Consider the following 20,438-nt stretch of genomic DNA (forward strand, 5'->3'; position numbering starts at 1 on the left):
CTCTAATAAATTGTAACTGTGAGTGTCACACATTCTGAGTCCTGTATTTACTTTTAGCAAATCACTTGGAATCTGTTCTATTGTTGATAGATGATGTTTGGGTTTCCAGTTTTTGCCTATTACAAATGCTGCTTTTGTGACATTTCTCGTATATGTCTTCTGCTAAATATATATATACATACATTTCTTATAATATATACCTAGGAGTAAAATTACAGGGTTTCATTCTACTTCAGTATACACTGCCAAAGTTTTCCAGAGTGCTTGACCCAGTTTATTCTCAAATAGCCAGGCTTCACATCTTCACAAACAATTACCATTTCATTTTAGCCATTCTAATGGGTACAGTATGGTCTTAATTTGCACCTTCCTCATGATCACCGAAGTTCACTCCTTTTACATATATTTATTGGCCATATGGCTATCTTCGTGAAGTGTCAATTCAAGTGTTTCATCCGTTTTAAATAATTGGGTTTGTTCTTTTTTCATTTTTAAGAATTCTTCATATATTCTGGATACAAGTTCTTTTTTGACATTTATGAACATGTATTTTGTGTTTTTACACTCAAGCATCTATTGCTAAAATCTTTTCTCCCTCCTTGGATTGCCTTTTTACTCTCTTAATATTGTCTTTTGATAAACAGAAATTTATAATTTTTATGTAATTCAGGTTATTAATTTTTTTCTTTTGGTCAGTGTTTTCTTAAAATTTGTTTAAGAAACTTTCTTCTCCAAAACTTTATTGATCTATTTTTAACGCATAGAAAAAATTCATCTAGAAAAAAATTCCAGGATGGCTATGTTCCTTTTTAGTTTCTAGTTCAAAAGTATTAAGCTTATTTTCTATATCTTGGAACATGGGAAGCATAGTCATTTTAAAGCCAGTGTTGAATAATTCCAAAATGTTAAGTCTTTGATAGTCTGCTTCTGTTTGTATTTTTGCATGCTTGTTACTATTTTTTGTGTATGGTATCTTACTTCCTTTTGCATCTGATTACCTTTGATTATGTACTAGTTATTATATTTGAAAAAAATACGTATGTATGGTTGATTTGAAGCCTAGATGATGACATTTTCAGTGGTGGTTTTAGATATTTTTCTGTTAGACATACGGAGGTGCTACCAGCCTGGAATCAATATATAATCCAAATTTAAGGCTTGATGTTTCCCGAACTAACTAGGTGACATACAACTGAGCTGCAGGTCCATACCTGGGTTGATAAAAACCTTTGTGATACCTGCTTAAAATTGTTGGTGATTGAAGGGGTAGCTATTTAACAATTTATTTTTGCTGCAAATGCTCTTGTAGCAAAAGCAACTTAGTGGAGTATGTTTTTAGGTTCTTGTCATATATAGATTTGTGCCTTACTATCTTGTTACTTTTCCATATATTTAGAATATTTTTCGTATTTCATTGAAACTTAAAAATTGTTCATTGCAGGGTACCATCTTACTTGCCATTAACAGAAGCAGAAATCTTCCCTTTTAATTTGCTTTTGAATTTGTCTTGATGTTTGTTTGCTTTTTGTAGATTCTACATGAAACATTTCCTCAACACACATTCCTTATGAATGGTCTCATTCAAGGTGTAAAGGTAAGAATGATTTTTGAGTCATTCATTGTGAAGGAAGCCAGGAATTTTAGAAGTTTAACTCTGGAAGTTTAAATGGGGTTTAGGAAAACAATTGCTATTTGCTTGGGAGACCTAAATCTAAATTTTTAGCTGGATTATCAAAGTCTAAATAAAATACAATTCAAGTCTATAAGACATAAAATGATTTACTTGTAAAAGAAGTACTTTGTGGTTTTGTTTTTTTTTTAAATTAACATTTGCACTGCAGTTTATGAAGTGTTTAATTCTTTAAACTTTTTATTTCTCTGCCTATCAACAAAATAAAATGGGCAAATGTTACTTTTAGAATGAGGAAAGCATCAAGAATTAGTTGGGTATGTGTAGTCTTTTGGCAAGGCTGGTATTCCAACCACAACTTTCTGAGTTCTCAACGTCTTATCTTAATTAGCCTTAATTTATTGTTTAAATTTTAATGTGATATTTATTAGAAAAGCTTATAAATATGTAGCTTTTAAATTAAAAAGCTACATATTTATAAGCTTTTCTAATTTAAATGTTAAAATATGATGTTATGTCCAGTTCCACTTTATAGTTAAGTATACACAGCTATAATGTCTAACTTTCCCTTTCCAACCTAGGACATATAAATCTGTGCATAAGAATGTGCCGAATTCACAGCTTTGAGCAGCATTAATTATAATGAATACTATTTACTATTTGCCTATTTTCAAAAATAATTTGAGAATGTTTATGACAACATAAGTAAAACAAGGCAATATAAACATAAGTTGAAACAAGTTTTTAATACTCACTGAAAAAAAGAGGCTTATAATCAAGAATCTGGCATGTAGCTATTTAAGCACCAATGCAGATAAAAAGGAAAAACTAAAGATATGAGAGAGAGCATTGGTAAAAATTACAAGGTAAGTTTATTCTTACAGTAAATTCTTTGGGAGAGTTACTTCATAGATCATTTGTCCTGTGGACCAACCAATAAAATGTGTTTTAGTCTCGTTCTGCAAAATAAAACCAGCCATGTTACATCCTAAAGCTGAGTACCATACTATACTTCCACTTAGAGACATTTGTGATGTTTAAAAAACAAAAGAAAGAAAAACATAAAACAGAAGGTTTTAGTTTTATTCAAGGGCGTGGACAGACTTATTCAGCTTGAATAACTGTTGAACTTCAACTTACTAAATTTATATACTTTACTAATTGTTTATTGTTTCAGAGGTTTCAGAAGTTAGGGTATAATGATAGAACCCTACAGCAAAGCATAGCTCTATTAAGATACTCTAAAATGCATGTGAGCATAGTGGAATGAATATGGTCTCAGATCGCTTTAGCTTTAAGTTGCTGCTCTGCACCTATGTTATTCTTAGTCATATAATTTAACCTCCCCAACCTCAGTTTCATTATTTGAGAAATGAGAAGGATAAAAGATCTTTCTAATAGGTGATTATGAGGATTAAATGAGTTCATGCATGTAAAGCTATTAGCAAATCATCTTCATGTGCTTATTACTCAATAACTGTTGCAAAGAAAAATATGTAAAAACCAAAAACTATTAGACAGAAACGTTGGTGACCATTTTTCATACCAGTTTCAGAAAACAACTTTCTTTTTTTTAGAACAAGAAGTTAGAAAAAGAGTGAGTTATTTGCATAAATATTTTATCTTTGGTAAGTCAAAACCATTATGATCAAAATTAAAAGACAAATGACAAAAAAATTTTTTGCAACATATATAATAGAAAGAGGAATACATAAATGAGTTCTCAGAGTAAAACCATAGGAAAATGACTATCCCAGAAAGGCATATCCCAGAAAGATAGTTTACTTATATAGAGCCCTATTTCACATTATACAAGAAATATTCAGGTGAGTTAAAAATCAATATGTGGAATCTAAGGAGTTTTAGAAAATGGAACTGATATTTTTCATGACCTGAAGAAAAATATTCAAACTTAGAAGCCATAAAGTAAATATTGACAATATGACTATATTAAACATTTAATTATATAGTAATATACCTATAAAAAAAGTTAACTATAAAGGAAGGAACTATAAAAAGGAAGGATGTCTATAGGAGATGACAGTGTAAAAATAAGTTTATCACAAGTAAGCAGTGAATCTCAAAATGGGTAAGGTAGTCTTTTCACATACATATTGGTTAAAAAGTTTAAACTTAAAGAAATGATTTCAGTGTATGCAAATTTGGCCCCCATGCATTGTTGATGAGAGGATAAAGTGCTACAGCTTTTCCAAAAGGCAGTATTATAAGATCCTTAAAAATATTCACATATTTTAACAAAGTACTTTTATTTCTTGAGAATTGTTCTAATCAAATAGTTATTCAGAGATTCTGGTAAAGAGCTATTTGTAATAGTACACGTGGAAATAATAAAGTACCTTAGAATTAAAAGAATAAATATGTTGTGGTACAGCCATATGATGTAATTAATATAGGCATAGAGAACACATTTTTGAAGAACATCATATAATATACAACAAAATGGAAAGAAAACTATACAGTATGGTTTCAGTTTTGTTCAGTCCCAAAATACATGTATATAAGTGAGGTTGAGGGGAGGATTAAAAAGGAAGCACTGAAGTTTGAAAGTATATGAATTTATGAATGATTTTGTTTCCTTTTTTATACCTGTTGTTAATCTGCAAATTTTTTTACAGTTAGCTCTTTACTTTGTAAGTTCACTATTATACTGCATTAAAGAGAAGGTTTAGATTTTGGGTAAACACCAAGAAAGGACACAAGTGTGAAAACAGTTCTCCAGTTTTAGTTTTGGATGTTTTGTTTTGTTCTGGTTTTTTAGGTAGTAGCTTCATTGAGCTATAATTCATGTACCATGCAAGTCACCCATTTATGCAGTCATCAGTCTACAGTCAACGTTAGAACATTTATTACTCCCCAAAGTAATCCTGTACCAATTAGCAGTCACTCCTCATTTCTCCCTAACTTCTTTAGCCTTAGACAAGCACAGATCTATTTTCTTCTCTAAAAATTTGCCTGTTCTGGACTTTTTTTTTTAATTTATAAATCATGTTTATTCTATTACAGTTGTCTCAATTTTTTCCCCTTTACCCACCTCCACCCATCCCATCCCCACCCCCACTCCCATAGTCAATTCCCACTCTGTTGTCCATGTCCATGGATCATACATGTTCTTTGTCTGATTCCTTCCCCTTCTTTCCACTTTTGTCCTCTTTCCCCCTCCCCTTTGGTCACTTTCAGTCTTCTCCATGTTGCCGTGCCTGTGGTTTATTATGTTCATTAGTTTATTTTGTTGAATAGAGTCCACTTATAGGTGAGATCATATGGTATTTGTCTTTCATCAACTGGCTTATTTCACTTAGCTTAATATTCTCCACTTCCATCCATGTTGCTACAAAAGGCAGGATTTCCATCTCTCTTTCTTTCTTAAAGGCAGATTGATTTTACTTATTTTTTTAAATGTCGAAGTTAATTATAAAATATTAAGAAAATTTAAAACCATTATAACGTCTCAGCAATTAAACCAACATGACACCAGCACAGAAATAATCAAGTAGATCAATGAAATATAATGAACATTCTAGAGACAAACATACATATCTAAGAATATAATATATGATTAAGTTGATATTTCAAATTAATGGGTAAAATAAGGCTTATTCAACAAATCAGGTGCATGGACCACTATTACTTGAAATAAAACAAATATAGAGCCCTATTTCACATTATACAAGAAATATTCAGGTGAGTTAAAAATCAATATGTGGAATCTAAGGAGTTTTAGAAAATGGAACTGATATTTTTCATGACCTGAAGAAAAATATTCAAACTTAGAAGCCATAAAGTAAATATTGACAATATGACTATATTAAACATTTAATTATATAGTAATATACCTATAAAAAAAGTTAACTATAAAGTAATATACATACAAAAAAAGTTAAAGGACAAAGAATACAAAAGAAAGATATTTGCAACACATCTAAAACATGATTAGTAGGGTTTTTGGGGGGTTATTTTTTTGGGGGGGGAGTTCTACAAACCTTTAATCAATAAATGGATAAAGAATACCAAAAAGTCACTTAAAGCTTTTTTTAAAAAAATAATAGAAATGGGCAAGAAATATACTAAAAAAGATTTAGTTTCAACAAATAGTAAAGGAACAATTAAAATAACATTGTCACAATCAGATTCATGAATATTAAAAATATTGGTAATATCAAGTATTGGCAACCCTGAAGGGAACTAGGTATTCATAGAAACTTTTTCTTCATCATAAAGCAGTCCTTTTAGCATATTTTGCAGTGCTGGTTTGGTGGTGTAGTCTTTTAGCCTTCTTTTGTCTGGGAAGCTCCTTATTTCACCTTCCATTTTACTAGAGAGCCTTGCTGGGTAGAGCAGCCTTGGTTGTAGGCCCTTGCTTTTTATGACTTGGAATATTTCTTGCCATTCCCTTCTGGCTTGCAGTGCTTCTGTTGAGAAGTCAGATGCTAGCCGTATTGGGGCTCCCTTATATGTTACTACCTCTTTTTAACTTGCTTCCTTTATGATTCTCTGTTTGTCTTTGATATTTGCTATTTTAATGATGATGTGTCTTGGACTGGGGCTCATTGGTTTCCTCTTGAATGGTACCCTCTGTTCTTCCTGGACTTGTGTGACTTTTTCTCTCCTCCAATTAGGGATGTTTTCCATCATTCCTTTTTCAAACAGGTTCTATATCCCTTCCTCATCCTCTTCTCCTTCTGGTATCCCTGTTATATGGATATTATTACATTTCAGGTTGTCCTGCATTTCCCTAAATGCCTCTTCATTCCTTTTGAGTCTTTTTTCGTTTTCTTGCTCTTTCTGGGAGCTTTTTTCTACCTTGTCCTCCAGCTCACTGATTCGGCCCTCAGCTTCCTCTAGCCTGCTTTTGATTCCTTCTACTGTGTTCTTCAGTTCCGAAATTGTATTCTTCATTTCCTCTTGTCTCTTATTGATCGTTTCTATGTCCTCTGTCATGCTGATATAATTTGCAGTAAGTGTCTCGTAGTTTCCCTGTAGTCTTTTGTAATTCTCTCTGAGCTCACTGAGCTCATTGAGCTTCCTTAGAACTGTTGTTTGGAATTCAACATCTGATAGTTTTCTTGCCTCTATTTCATTTAGTTCTCTCTTTGTGAGGATTCTTCCTTTCCCTTCAAGTGGGGCATATTTCTTTGCTTCTACTTCTTAAGTTGCTCTGTCTTGATTTCCTGACTTTGTGGTGTGAACTTCTTTGGTTGGAGACCGCTGTTTTTACTTTCTGGATCTGCCTCTGATGATGTCATATGTCGACCCTGTCTGACCTTGGGCAGTCTGTTCGAGACTTCCAGTAAGCTACTGTTTGTGGCTGTCTCCTTCAGCTGTTAATCTAGTCACTCTGCACTCAGCAGGCCACCTTAGACAGCTCAGGGCGGGCAGAGTCCCTCCTGGAGGCGGGGTTATTGGATCCTTTCACGCTGCTGCCGTATGGGGGAGGAGTCCACACTGGGATCCTGCCAGCTATTCTCTCTGCTCTCTCCTCAAAGCCTCTGTCCCCAGTCTCTCCTCAAGTGTCGCCAGTCCTCTCTGCACCCCCTTAATCAGGGATCTACTGTCTGTGGCTGCCACTCTGCACTCTGCAGGCAGCTTAGACAGCACAGGGTGGGGTGGAATCCCACTTAGGGGCGTGACTATTGGATCCTTTGATGCTGGTGCCGCTCAGGTGCTTGGTCTCTGCCTGAGCAAGATGGCTGCTGCCGCATGGGGGATGAGTCAGCACAGATCTCGCTGGCTACTCTCTCAGTTCTCTCCCCGAAGCCTCCTTCTCCAGTCTCTCTCTCCTCAGGCGTCTCTAGCCCACTCTGCCTCTGCCTTTGCTGGAGACCAGGGTAAGTGGCTACAAATAAAAATTTTGTGTTGGCCCTTTAGAAGGCTTTTTTCGTCTCCAGCCACCTGTCTCTGGCAGAGTGACCCTGCCGCTTTTCGTAGCTGGCTGTTTTCTGTGTACTTTTTGGGCTCTGGTGCTGTGGGCTAGAGATCCACATTTTTGGTTTAGACCCCGCTCTTCTCAGAGGGATCCAACTGGCCATTTCAATATCGTTCTGGTGCTGCTGCCTGTGAGCACCCCGCCCACCTTCTCAGGTCTGTACCACACTCCTTACCAGTTAGATTGCGCTAAAGCTGATTCTTCTGTCTCTGCGGTTACAAGGCTCCTCTCTCACTGTTGTTCAGTTGTTTGTTCCAGGTTATTCCTCCCCAATTTAGTTGTAATTCCAGGTTGGTCCTGGGAGGAGGTCAGTGTGACTTCAACTCACTCCTCCGCCATCTTGATTCTAAGTGGACATTTCATGTAAATAGAACCACTGGCTTCTTTCACTTCACATAAAAATTTCAAGATTCACCTGTATTGTAGTACATATTAGTTCTTCATTCTTTTTATAGCTGTTATTCCATTCTATGGATATATGCCAGTTTATCTATTCATCGGTTGATGGACTTTGGGTTGTTTCCAGTTTTTGGCTGCTCTGAACATCTGTGTAAAGGGTTTCGTGTATACATGTTTTCACTTTATCCTTGGTATATACATAGAACTACATATGCTGGGTCATGTGGTAACTTGATTTTTTTTTAATGCTTTCTCATTAGCCTACTTCTTAACCCTGTTTCTGACAATATATGTGTGCCTTTTCTCCTACACTAATGAAAGATGGGTGGCTCAAGCCTCGAACAATAATTTCTTTTATCTTGGTATTTGTGCGCATGTGCTCTCTCTGTCTCTCTAATACTGTTGGACATCAATTTTAATTCCCTAATAAATCCATCAGCAAATTCTGTGGTTCTACCTTTAAAATAGATTAATAATCAGAACATTAACTGGTTCCTTCTCAGTAGAGAATCTGTAACCAATCCCACTTTGGCAGCCTCCCTGTTCTCTTCTCCACTCCTTGCTGGTGTTGCTGCAGTCACAACCTCCTTAGTCCTGAGGGCTTTGTTTTTGCTACTTCCATTGCTCTCTCTGAATATGGGCTCTGAATGACAAAGCTCATTAACTCTCAGCTTTTCGCCCAGATGTCAATTTCAATGAAGCTTTTGTTACAGAATCAACTAGTTTGGGATCCAAGATACTGTTACTGAAACAAGCTCCCTCCCCTTGAGTCTTTCTGTTCTAGGTTCATCATTGCCTGCCACCTGATGAACTGTGGCTCTGAATGCCATAGTTTGGTAAAAAGGAAAACTATTTATTCAAAAGTTATACAGGTTTAGAGTAATGGCAGAATGTTGCTGTTAAATCCCAAAGTCCCTTTGAAACACCCACCAACACACAGTCCTGCCTTCCCCCCTTTGTCTAGTCAGGCCAGTCTTAGAACATGCCAATTAGAAGTACTGCCTTCCAGAAGGAAAAAAGACAAGTCCACAGCTCATTTCTCCTGATCCCTCCCAGTGGTCTGTGCTCAGCTGGGCAGATTTCCCGCAGTTCCCAGCACCACCAGCTGTGTTCTCACAATCTCCAGTTCTTCATCCAAAACCACGTGGCATCTCCTCATGGCCCGCCAGGAAGTCCTTTCACCACTTTTCTTCCCACATCATCTCATATTGTCCCCCCATCCCCCATGGCGGCCCACCTTTTAGTTTAAATCCCAGCCTGGAACCTCCTCTTTAACCCCATTTCTGGCTCCTCCCACAATCAGCTACACCTGCTAGCACCCCTGTATTCTCTACATTTCTTGCCTGTCATAGTTAGTCTGGGCAGGCAAGGCCCCATGGCAAGGAGTGAACCATCTCCAGGCTCTTGTGCAGGTGCTCTAACCAGGGGAGCCGCCTCCCAGTTACATCATGGGTCAAAATAATGCCCAACTCCCTAGCTAGCCTGCTGTTATTGCTATGCAAAAAAGCCATTTTTGCATATAGGTATGAAGCTATCCTGCTGTTATTGATATACAAAATAACTCATCCCTATACTGCTGCTTTTCCTAGCCCCCAAGGTAGGCCTTGGGTGGGGGATGGTGCTTGGGACCTCTCACCATACACTCTGTAACACTTTCTTTCACTGCCTACCTACCATCTTAAATAATGTGCCCTGTTCTCGTAACTCCTAGTTCCCCTTCTCTACTTTGTTTTTCTCTCTTGTTTTGTTATTTTTTAATTGAATTTATTGAGGTGATAATTGGTTAATAAAACCATATAGGTTTCAAGTGTTCAACTCAAAACATCATCTGCGTGCTGTATTGTGCATGTATAGCCCAAAGTAAAGTCTCTTTCTGCCCCTATTTATCCCTTCTTTGCCCACTTTCACATCCCCTGCTTTGCCCCTGGCTATTACTATACTTACTGTTGTCCATGTCTATGTGATTTGCTTACTCTCTCTACCCAGCCCCTAACTCTCTCCCATCTGACACCTGTCAGTTTGATTAATGTATCTATGCTTCTGTGTCTATTTTGTTTGTTAAATTAGTTTGTTCATTGCATTTCACATATAAGTGAAATCTTATGGTATTTGACTTTCTTTGACTGGCTTATTTTACTCAGCATAATACTCTCAGGTCCATCTATCCTGTTGGAAAAGGTAAGAAGAGTTCCTTCTTTTTTATGGCTGAGTAGTCCATTGTGTAAATGTTCCACGCCTTTTTTTCCACTGATCTACTGATGGGCACTAAGATTGTTTCTGGGTCTTGGCTATTATAATTAATGCTACAGTGAACACAGTGGTGCATATATTCTTTCAAATTAGTGCTTTAGGTTTCTTCACATATATTCCCAGAAGTGGGATTGCTGGGTCAAAAGGCAGTTCCATTTCTAATTATTTTAGGAAATTCCAAACTGTTTTCCACAGTGGCTACACCAGTCTGCATTCCCACCAACAGTGCTTGAGGGTTCCCACTTCTCCACAACTTCACCAGCACTTGTTGTTTGTTGATATATTGATGATAGCCATTCCAACGGGTGTGAGGAGATCTCTCATTGTGAAATTAATTTGTATCTCCCATTCATGACATTGAGCATCATCTCATATGTCTATTGGCCATCTGAATGTCCTTTTGGAAGACTCTACTCAGCTCCTTTGACCATTTTTAAATTGGATTATTTGTCATGGTTTTGAGTTTGGTACGTTCTTTATACATTTTGGAAATTAACCCCACATCACAACTATAATCTGTGAATATGTTCTCCTATCCAGGGTGTTGCTTTTTTATTTTGTTGAAGGTTTCTTTGCTGTGCTTTTTAGTGTGATATAGTCCCATTTGTGCATTTTTTTTTCCCTTTGTTTCCCTTGCCTGAGGAGATACAGAAGCAAAAAAAAAATCTCAGAGGTGTCAGAAATTTTACTACCTGCTCTTCTAGGATTTTTATGGTTTCACAACTTGTTTAAGTCTTTTATCTATTTTAGTTTACTCTCGTGTATAGCGTAAGTTGGTTTCATTTTTTTTGCATTTTCCTGTCCAGTATTCCCGTGACCATTTATTGAAGAGACTGTCTTTACCCCAGCGTATGTTCTTGATTCCTTTGCCAAATATTAATTGACCATAAATATGTGGATTTATTTCTGAGCTCTCTGTTTTGTTCCATTGATCTATGTACCTGTTCTTATGCTGGTACCAGGCCCTGTAGAATGATATCTGGTAGTGTGATATCAGGTAGTGTGGTACCTCCCATTTTATTCTTCTTTCTCAAGATTACTGAGGCTATTTGGTTGGGTTTTTTTTTTTAATTAAATATTTGGCTCTCGTTCTGTTACAGTTGTCGCAATTTTCCCCCCTTTGCTCTCCTCCACCTCGCCCACTATTCAGGGGCTTTTTTTGGTTCCATATAGGTTTTGGGAATATTTGTTAAAGATCTGATAAATATGCCATTAGTATTTTAATAGGAATTGTGCTGAACCTATAGATTGCTTTGGGTAGTGTGGACATTTAAATAATGTTAATTCTTCCTGTCCATGAATGTGGTATATCATTCCACTTATCTGTATCTCCCTTGATCTCTTTCTCCAGTATCCTATAATTTTCTGAGTACAGGTCTTTTACTTCTTTTGTTAAATATTTTCCTAGGGATCGTATTTGGAGTTTTTTGCTGCACTAGTAAATGAGAATGTTTTCTTAATTTCTCTTTCTTATTGTTCATTATTGGTGTATAAAAATGCCATTGATTTCTGAATATTAATTTTGTATCCTGCTACTTTACTGAATTTATTTATCTATTCTAGCAATTTTTGGTGGAATCACTTGGGTTTTCTATCTGCAGTATCATGTCATCTCTATTTAATGGCAGGTTTACTTCTTCTTTTCCAATTTGGATGCCTTTTATATCTTTTTCTTGTCAATTGCTGTGGCTATGACTTCAAATACTATGTTGAATAACTGTGGTGAAAGCAGACACCACTGTCGTAATCTTAGGGAAAATGTTTTTTAGTTTTGGTCTATTGAGTGTGATATTAGCTATGGACTTGTCATATACAACCTTTATTATGTTGAAGTACGATCCCTCTATTCCCACTTTGCTGAGAGTTTTTAATCATAAATGGGTACTGGATATTATCAAATGCTCTTCTGTTACCATTGCTGTGATCTTGGGATTTTGAACCTTTATTTTGTTTATGTGATGTATCACATTTATTGATTTGCAAATGTTGTATTTACTTTTCATCCCCAGAATAAATAGCTTTTGAAGCTGTGTGATCTTTTTAATGTATCGCTGTAATCAAAAGCACGTCTGGCTGCCTGCCACTGTGAAACGAAATGCTCAAGAGGCAAGTGCTAATGTAGAGGAAAGAGGTTTATTTTCAGATGCCAACAACCTGGAAGATGGTGGACTCATATGTCAGATTCTGTCTCCACCTGCCAGTGGAGGCAGAGGTTTTTATAAGGAGGAAGAGAGGAACAGAACAAAGAGGTTAAAGAGGGAGTTGAAAAGTTCTATATGTGCAGACTAGCACAGTCCGTTCCAATAAGGCAAGTCCAGTGTACATCATCCTGGTTAATCATCATGGATTCTCATCATCCTGACCTCCTATCATCCTGGCTCCACAGTTGAATGTCAGCAAATCTGGAACTAGGATGCTTGAAGGTCAGCGTCTATATCTTTTGAAACTAGTTCATATAATTCTTATACAAATATACTGTTCATTTACAAGTCACATATTAGAGTCAGGGCTCACTTAGAGAAACAATGTCAAAAGAATGTTAGCGTGCGTTACAATTTTCCACTGTTACATTGCTGGATCCAGTTTGCTAATATTTTGTTGAGGATATTAGCATCTATGTTCGTCGGGTATATTTGCTTGTAATTTTCCTCCTCTGTAGTGTCTTTATCTGGTTTTAGAATTAGAATAATGCTGGCCTCATAAAATAAACTTGGAAGTCTTCCTCCTCTTGAGTTTTTTGAAATAGTTTGAGGAGGATCAATGTTAGTTTTTCCTTGAAGGTTTGGTAAAATTCACCTATGAAGCCATCCAGTCCAGGCAAACTGTTGTTTGCTAGGAGTTTTATGATTACTGCTTCAACTTCATTAGTTGTAATTGTTATATTCAGATTTTCTGATTTTTCTCTGACTCGATATTGGAACATGGTATGTTTATAGGAATTTATTAATTTCACCCAGGTTTCCAGTTTATTGGTACATAGTTGTTTGTAATATTTTCTTACAGTTGTTTGTATTTCTGTTACTTCTCTTTCAAACCTTCTTTTATTTATTTGTGTCCTCTCCTTTTTTTTCCTTCATGAATCTTATTAAAGATTTTCAACCTTTTCAAAGAACAAGCTGTTGCTGTCACTGAATTTTTTTGTGCTGTTTTTTACTGTCTCTGTCGGGGGTTTTTCTGCTTGCTTATATCATTATTATTATTTCCTTGCTTCTACTTACTCTGGGTTTTGTTTGCTTTTTTTTTCCTTGTTCTTTGAGGTGTAGGGTTAGATTGTTTGATATTTTTCTGGCTTCTTTTGGTAAGCCTGCAATGCTATGAACTTCCCTCTGAGGACTGCTTTTACTATGTCCTATAGATTTTGGGTTGTTGTACATTCATTTTTGTTTGTCTTCAGGTAGCTTTTGATCTCGTCCTTGATCTCATTGTTAACCCATTCATAGTTTAATAACATGTTATTTTGTGTCCATGTGTTTGAGTGTTTCTCGGTTTTTTTTTCTTGTGATTGATTTCTCATTTCAGAGCATTATGGTCAGAAAAGATGCTTGATATGATTTCCAACTTCTTAAATTTACTGAAATTTTTTTGTGTGTATGTCCTAACATGTGGTCTGTCCTAGAGAATGTTCCAAATACTCATGAAAAGAATGTATATTCTGCTGCTCTGGGGTGAAATGCTCTGAGATACATATTAAATCTATCTGACCTAGTATGTCATGTACGGCTGCTGTTTCCTTGTTGATTTTCTGTCTGGAAGATCTGTCCATTGATGTCCATAGGGCATTTAAATCTTCTACTATGACTGTATTACTGTTGATCCCTCTCTTTATATCCATCAGGATTTGCTCTTTATATTTAGGTGTTTATATGTTGAGTGCATAAGTGTCTATAAGGCTTCTATCTTCTTGTTGGATTGCTCCTTTTATCATTATGTATTGTCCTTTTTTGCCACTTACTGTAGCCTTGTTTTGAAACCTATTTTCTCAGATATAAGTATTGCTACCCCAGCATTGTTTAAAAATTTTATTGATTATGTTTTGAGAGTTGTCCCAATTTTTCTCCATTTGCCCATCTCCACCCAGTACTACCATTCCCTCCTGCAATCCACACCCCCGCCGCCCTCGCCACTGTTAGTTCATGCCCATGGGTCATGCATATAGTTCTTTGGCTACTCCATTTCCTATACTGTTATTAACATCCCTCCATCTACTCTTTACCTGCCAATTTGTACTCCTTAATCCCATCACCTTTTCTCCCACTCTCCCCATACCCCTTCCTAACTAACTAATAACGCTCCAAATGATCTTCATATCCGTGATTCTGTTTCTGTTCTGCTTGTTAGCTTAGTTTGTTTTTTTAGATTCAGTTGTTCATAGTTGTGAATTCCTTGCCATTTTAGTGTTGATCTTTTTCTTAAATAAGTCCCTTTAATATTTCATAATAATGGCTTGGTGATAATGAACTCCTTTAACTTTACCTTGTTGGGAAGCAATTTATCTGCCTTTCAATCTAAGCTATGATTTTGCTGGATAGAATTATCTAGGTGGTAGGTCCTTGCATTTTTTCACTTTGAATACATCTTGCCAGTCCCTTCTAGCATGCAAAGTTTCTTTAAAGAAATCAGCTGACAGCCCTAGCTGGTGTGGTTTAGTGGATTGAGCGCCGGCCTGAGAACCAAAGGATCACTGGTTCGATTCCCAGTGTAGGGCACATGCCAGGGTTGCAGGCCAGATCCCCAGCAGGGTGAGCACAAGATGCAACCACACATTGATGTTTCTCTCCCTCTATTTTTCCCTCCCTTCCCTTCTCTAAAAACAAATAAAATCTTTAAAAAAAAAAATCAGCTGACAGTCTTATGGGAACTCCTTTGTAGGTAACTGTGCTTTTCGTTTGCTGCATTTAAGATTTCTTCTTTATCTTTACCCTTTGGCACTTTAATTATGATGTGTTTTGGTGTGGTCCTCTTTCTGTCCACATTGTTTGGGACTCTCTGTGCTTCCTGGACTTGTTCATCTATTTCCTTCACCAAATTAGGAAAGTTTTTGTTTGTTATTTTTTTCAAAAAAAAAATCTTTCAATTCTTGCTCTTTCTCTTCTATTTCCGGCACCCATGATTCAGATGTTGGTATGTTTGAAGTTGTCCCAAAGGCACCTTAGCCTATCCTTACTTTTTTGGATTCTTTTTTGTTCCTACTGTTCTGGTATTCCAAATCATTTATTTGAAACTTAGTTTCATCCACTCCATTGTTGGTTCCCTGTAAATTTTTCTTTATTTCTCCTAGTGTAACCATCATTTCTGCCTGGGTCTTTTTTATGTTGCTGAAGTAGCCAGTGAGTTCGTTGAGCATCCTAATAACCAGTGTTTTGTACTCTGCTTCTGATAGATTACTTATCTCAGTTTTATTTAGTTCTTTTGGGGTTTTGTTCTGTTCTTTCATTTGGGCCAGATTTCTTTGTCTCCTGATTTTGGCAGTCTCCCTGTGTTTTTTTCTGTGTATTAGGTAGAGCTGCTTTGACTCCCTGTCTTAGTAGCATGGCCTATTGTATAAAAGTACACCAGTAAGTTGGATGGAGAGGAGCCTTAGGCAATCACCAGGGCTTAGCAACCTGTGTAAACCAAGTTGATGGAGTCTCTGTAATGTTGTCACCGGTCTGTGGCTCTGTGTTGGGGAGGGCTCAGAAAGGGGACAGTGCTGATGCCTGGCCTCTGGTGTTTTGTCTAGGAAGAACCTGTCCCCTGGCACTCACCCTGAGGCCTGGCACTTCAGTTTCCCCCTGTATTGCCCCTGTTGCCCTTTCAGCTCCTTTCCCTGTATTAGAGCCCGGAAGGAGTGAGTCTGCTGAAGTCCTAAGTCTATTGTGGGCCCTTTATGATGAGACTCCAGAGAATTCTAGTTTCTTCCTTCACCCTATCCCCACTGGTTTTTACAACCGGAAGGTATGGAGACTTATCTTCCTAGCACTGGACTGAGACTCAGTCCTAAGGTATCCCTCCTGATTTCTATCTACCACACATAGGTGGTGGACTGCCCATTCCACATCTCTGAACCTCTCCATGCATCTCCACCTCTCTGCCCCTCCTACCCATCTGGATGAATGTGACATCTTAAATTCTTTACTTGTCAGACTTCCATACAGCTCAATTTTCTGACGTTTCTGGGTGATAGTTGTTTTGTAGTCTAGTTGTAATTTTTGCTGTGGTTGTTCAAGGAGACCACCCATGTTTACCTGTGCCCCCATCTTGACCAAAAGTCCCAGCTTTCTTTGTTTCCATTTGCACATAATTTTTTTTAATCCCTTCACTTTCAGTTAGTGTGCATCTTTTGCTCTGAGGTGCTTTTCTTGTAGACAGCATATATTGAGATCATGTTTTAATATATTCAGCTACCCTTTACAGTCCTTACAGTTAAAGTTCTTATTGGTAGGTACTTATTTATTGCCATTTTATTCTTTTTTTAAAAAGAAAGATTTTATTTTTATATTTTTAGAAAGAGAAGAAGGGAAGAAGAGGGAGAGAAACATCAATGTGTAGTTGCCTCTCACGCGCCCTCTACTGGGGACCTGGCCCAAAACCCAGACATGTACTCTGGGAATCGAGCCAGCACTCAATCCACTGAGCCACACCAGCTAGGTCTTTATTTTTTATTCTTTATATCTTTGTTCCTCTCTCTCTCTCTCTCTTTTTTTCTTTCTTCTCAGAACAGTCCCTTTAACATTTCTTGCAATACTGGTTTGGTGGTAATGAACTCCTTCAGCTACTTTTTTTTTTTTCCTTTTTGGTAGGACGCTCTTTATTTTACCTTCTCTTTTAAATCATAGCCCTGCTGGATAGAGTCGCCATGGTTGTAGGTCCTTGAATTTCATGCTTATCCCTTGTAGCCTGAAATGTTTCTGTTTAGAAATCAGCTTATGGGAGTTCCCTTGTTGGTAACTAAGTGCATTCTCCCTTTGTCTTTCATCTTTACCATTTTAACTATGATGTCTCTTGGTGTGGTACCGTTTTGTTCATCTTTTTTGGGGCTCTCTGAGCTTCCTGAACTTGTTATTTCTTCTTTCTTCATGTTATGGAAGCTTCAGCCATGATTTCTTCAAACCGGTTCTCTATCACTTGCTGACTCATTTCCTTCTGGTACCCTTATGATGTAGGTGTTGTTATGCTTTATGTTGTCCCATAGGTACTTTGGACTTCCCTCATTGTTTTCTATTCTCTTTTGGTTGTCTTGCTCTGCTTGGGTGCTTACTGTTATCTTGTCCCCCTTTTCTTTAGGTATATTTTATTCATTATGCTATTAAAGTTGTCCCATTTTTTTCTCCCTTTTCTCCCCCTCCACCCTGCATCCCCTCTCCTATCAGCATTCTATCCTGTTAGCTGTATGGAAGTCTGCCTCCAATGGGTGGTCGATATATAGGGTACTTTGGGATGACTTTGGAAGGATTCTCCCTCAGTTGTTTACAGGCTGGAGATTGGTACTACTAACCAAAACTACTGCATGCAGATCTCCATCCCTAAGTGGAAGTCAAGTTAAGACTCTTCAAATACAAAAACAAAATTCCACGCAAATAAAAGATGTGTATCAAAGTGAAAATTTTATTAGCACGATACTGAAAAGCAGTCTTTAAAGGGCTGTGATATATATTCTTGAAGCTATGCCAAAGTAAAAAAAATATGCTCGTACTATACAAGAGAAGTAAAGAAAAAGTATAAATTCAATGATTTTACATTAATATTAAAACATGGATGTTGTTTCAGGAACTTAAAAAAATCTTTTTAACAAAAAATGAAATATATTACCCTTTTCAAATTTCAAAGGAAAAAAAATCTTTTTTTAAAGTATATTTTATTGATTATGCTATTACAGTTGTTACATTTTTTTCCTCCCCTTTATCCTCCTTTGCCTTGCATCTCCCTGCCTTTGAGCATCCCTCCCCACCCTTAGTTCATGTCCATGGGTCGTACATACATGTTCTTTGGCTTCTCCATTTCCTATACTATTCTTAACCTCCCCTCCCGCCCCCGCCAATCTACTTTGTACCTACCAATTATGCTTCTTACTCTCTGTACCTTTTCCCCCATTCCCTCACTCCTCTTTCCCACTGATAACCCTCCATGTGATCTCCGTTTCTGTGATTCTGTTCCTGTTCTAATTATTTGCTTAGTTTGTTTTTTGCTTTTGTTTTTTAGGTTCAGTTGTTGATAGTTGTGAATGTGTTGTTGTTTTACTGTTCATAATTTTTATCTTTTTCTTAGATAAGTCCCTTTAACATTTTATATAATAAGGGCTTGGTGATGATGAACAACTTTATCTTGTCTGAAAAGCACTTTATCTGCCCTTCCATTCTAAATGATAGCTTTGCTGGATAGAGTAATCTTGGATGCAGATCCTTGCCTTTCATGTCTTTGAATACTTCTTTCCAGCCCCTTCTTGCCTGTAAACTTTCTTTTGAGAAATCAGCTGATAGTTTTATGGGAACTCCTTTGTAGGTACCTGCCTCCTTTTCTCTAGCTGTTTTTAAGATTTTCTTATCTTTGAATTTGGGTAATTTAATTATGGTGTGTTCCTCCTTGGGTCCAGTTTGTCTGGGACTCTGAGCTTTCTGGAGTTCCTGGAAGTCTACTTCCTTCACCATATTGGGGGAGTTCTCCATTATTTTTTCAAGTAAGTTTTCGATTTCTTGCTTTTCCTCTTCTTCTGGTACCCTTACGATTTGGATGTTGAAACATTTAAAGTTGTCCCGGAGGTTCCTAAGCCTTTCCTTTTTTTTTGAATTGTTGTTTCTTCATTCTGTTCTGGTTAAAAATGTTTATTTCTTCCTTCTGTTCCAAATCAATGATTTGAGGTCCTGGTCTTCTTCCCCTCATTGTTGGTTCTCTGTATATTTTTCTTTATTTCACTTCTCCATCTATTTTGCATCTGCATCCTGATTACCAGTGTTGTGAACTGTGAGTCTGACAGGTTGACTATCTCTTCATTGTTTCTTTTTCTGGAGTTTTGATCCCTTCTTTCATTTGGGCCATATTCCTTTATCTTGGCACACCTGTTATGTTGTAAGAGGGGCAGAGCCTTAGGTATTTGCCAGGGCAGGGCAACTCACTTCTCTGCATCATGATGCTATATGTGGGGGTGGGGACTGAGAAGGAACACTGCTGTTTGCTGATCTCTCACCCAGCTTTCTGTCACTTCCTCTGCTACCCACAAGCAAATTGGGCCCTTCTGGTGCTGATTCCCACATGGGTTGGCTTGTGTATGTTTTAGGACCCTGTGGGTCTCTCCAGTGAACTCTCCTGGGAAGTTGGGAATTTCTCCCACCACCACAACCACCACAGGTTTTTACAGCCAGAGGTTTTGAGGCTTTATTTCCCTCTGGTGGAACCCTGGATTGCATGGTTGTCTCGCTCCCCAGGTGTTCCCCCTGGTTTATCTACACTTGAATGTGGGACTGCCCAGTCTGCCAAAGCCACTGCCTCACCCACCCGGTCTGAGTCTGTCACCTTGCCATGCTCTCCTCCCCAGCTGTCCATCTGCACCCCTAACTGCCAGTCTGGATGAGTGTTTCTTCTTTAACTCCTTGTTTGTCGGACTTCCATACAGTTGGATTTTCTGGCAGTTCTGGTTCTTTTTTGTTTTTAAATTTGTTGCTGTCCTCCTTTTGGTTGTGCAAGGAAGCACAGCTTATCTATCTCTGCTTCCCTCTTGGCCTAAAGTCCCAAATCCTGTTGTCTTGTCCTTTAAATTGCTGATTCAGCCCTCTGCTTTAACCTAACTTGCTGTTGATTTCTTCCAGTGTATTCTTTTTTTCAGATATTGTACTCTTCATTTCTGACTGGTTCTTTTTTATGGTGTTTATGTCTTTTTTAATGCTTACTATCTTTTTAAGTTCTCAGTGAGAATCCATTCGTCCCTTAAGGTTCTCGAGCATTCTTATAACCACTGTTTTAAACTCAGCTTGTGGAATCTTGGTTACTTCCATGTTATTTAATTCTTCTTCTGGTTATTTTTCTTGTTCTTTCATTTGGGGCTTTGTGTTGTGACCATTCAGGGCCAGACAGGTTCATGGGATTTGCGCATATGGAAAAATGTTCACGGAGCTGTTGGGATGCCTGACATGCCTTTTTTCAAGAGTGGACAATCTATTCAGGCTGCAAGCTGCATGTCACACTGCATGTCACCTATCCCCTCTGTATGGCACCTAGTGTGGGCCCTTGCATTCCCCCTGCATG

At 37.5% G+C, this 20,438-nt stretch overlaps 1 protein-coding gene across 3 annotated transcripts in view; it reads left to right on the forward strand.

The window, feature by feature from the left end:
- MFSD14B (major facilitator superfamily domain containing 14B) overlaps nucleotides 1-20,438 on the forward strand; it is a 133,837-nt gene that overhangs the window by 40,041 nt on the left and 73,358 nt on the right. The window contains exon 3 of one of the 3 annotated variants that reach the window (XM_054587996.1): nucleotides 1,532-1,594. The exons of the other annotated variants lie outside the window; for them this stretch is intronic. Within the exon in view, the coding sequence (XP_054443971.1) occupies nucleotides 1,532-1,594 (63 nt within the window). The remainder of the gene's footprint in view (nucleotides 1-1,531; nucleotides 1,595-20,438) is intronic. 3 annotated transcript variants of the gene reach the window in all.

Source organism: Pteronotus mesoamericanus, unplaced genomic scaffold (genome assembly GCF_021234165.1).
Source record: "Pteronotus mesoamericanus isolate MK-2021 breed Mesoamerican mustached bat unplaced genomic scaffold, CSHL_Meso_final scaffold_125, whole genome shotgun sequence".
Classification (NCBI taxonomy): Eukaryota; Metazoa; Chordata; class Mammalia; order Chiroptera; family Mormoopidae; genus Pteronotus; species Pteronotus mesoamericanus.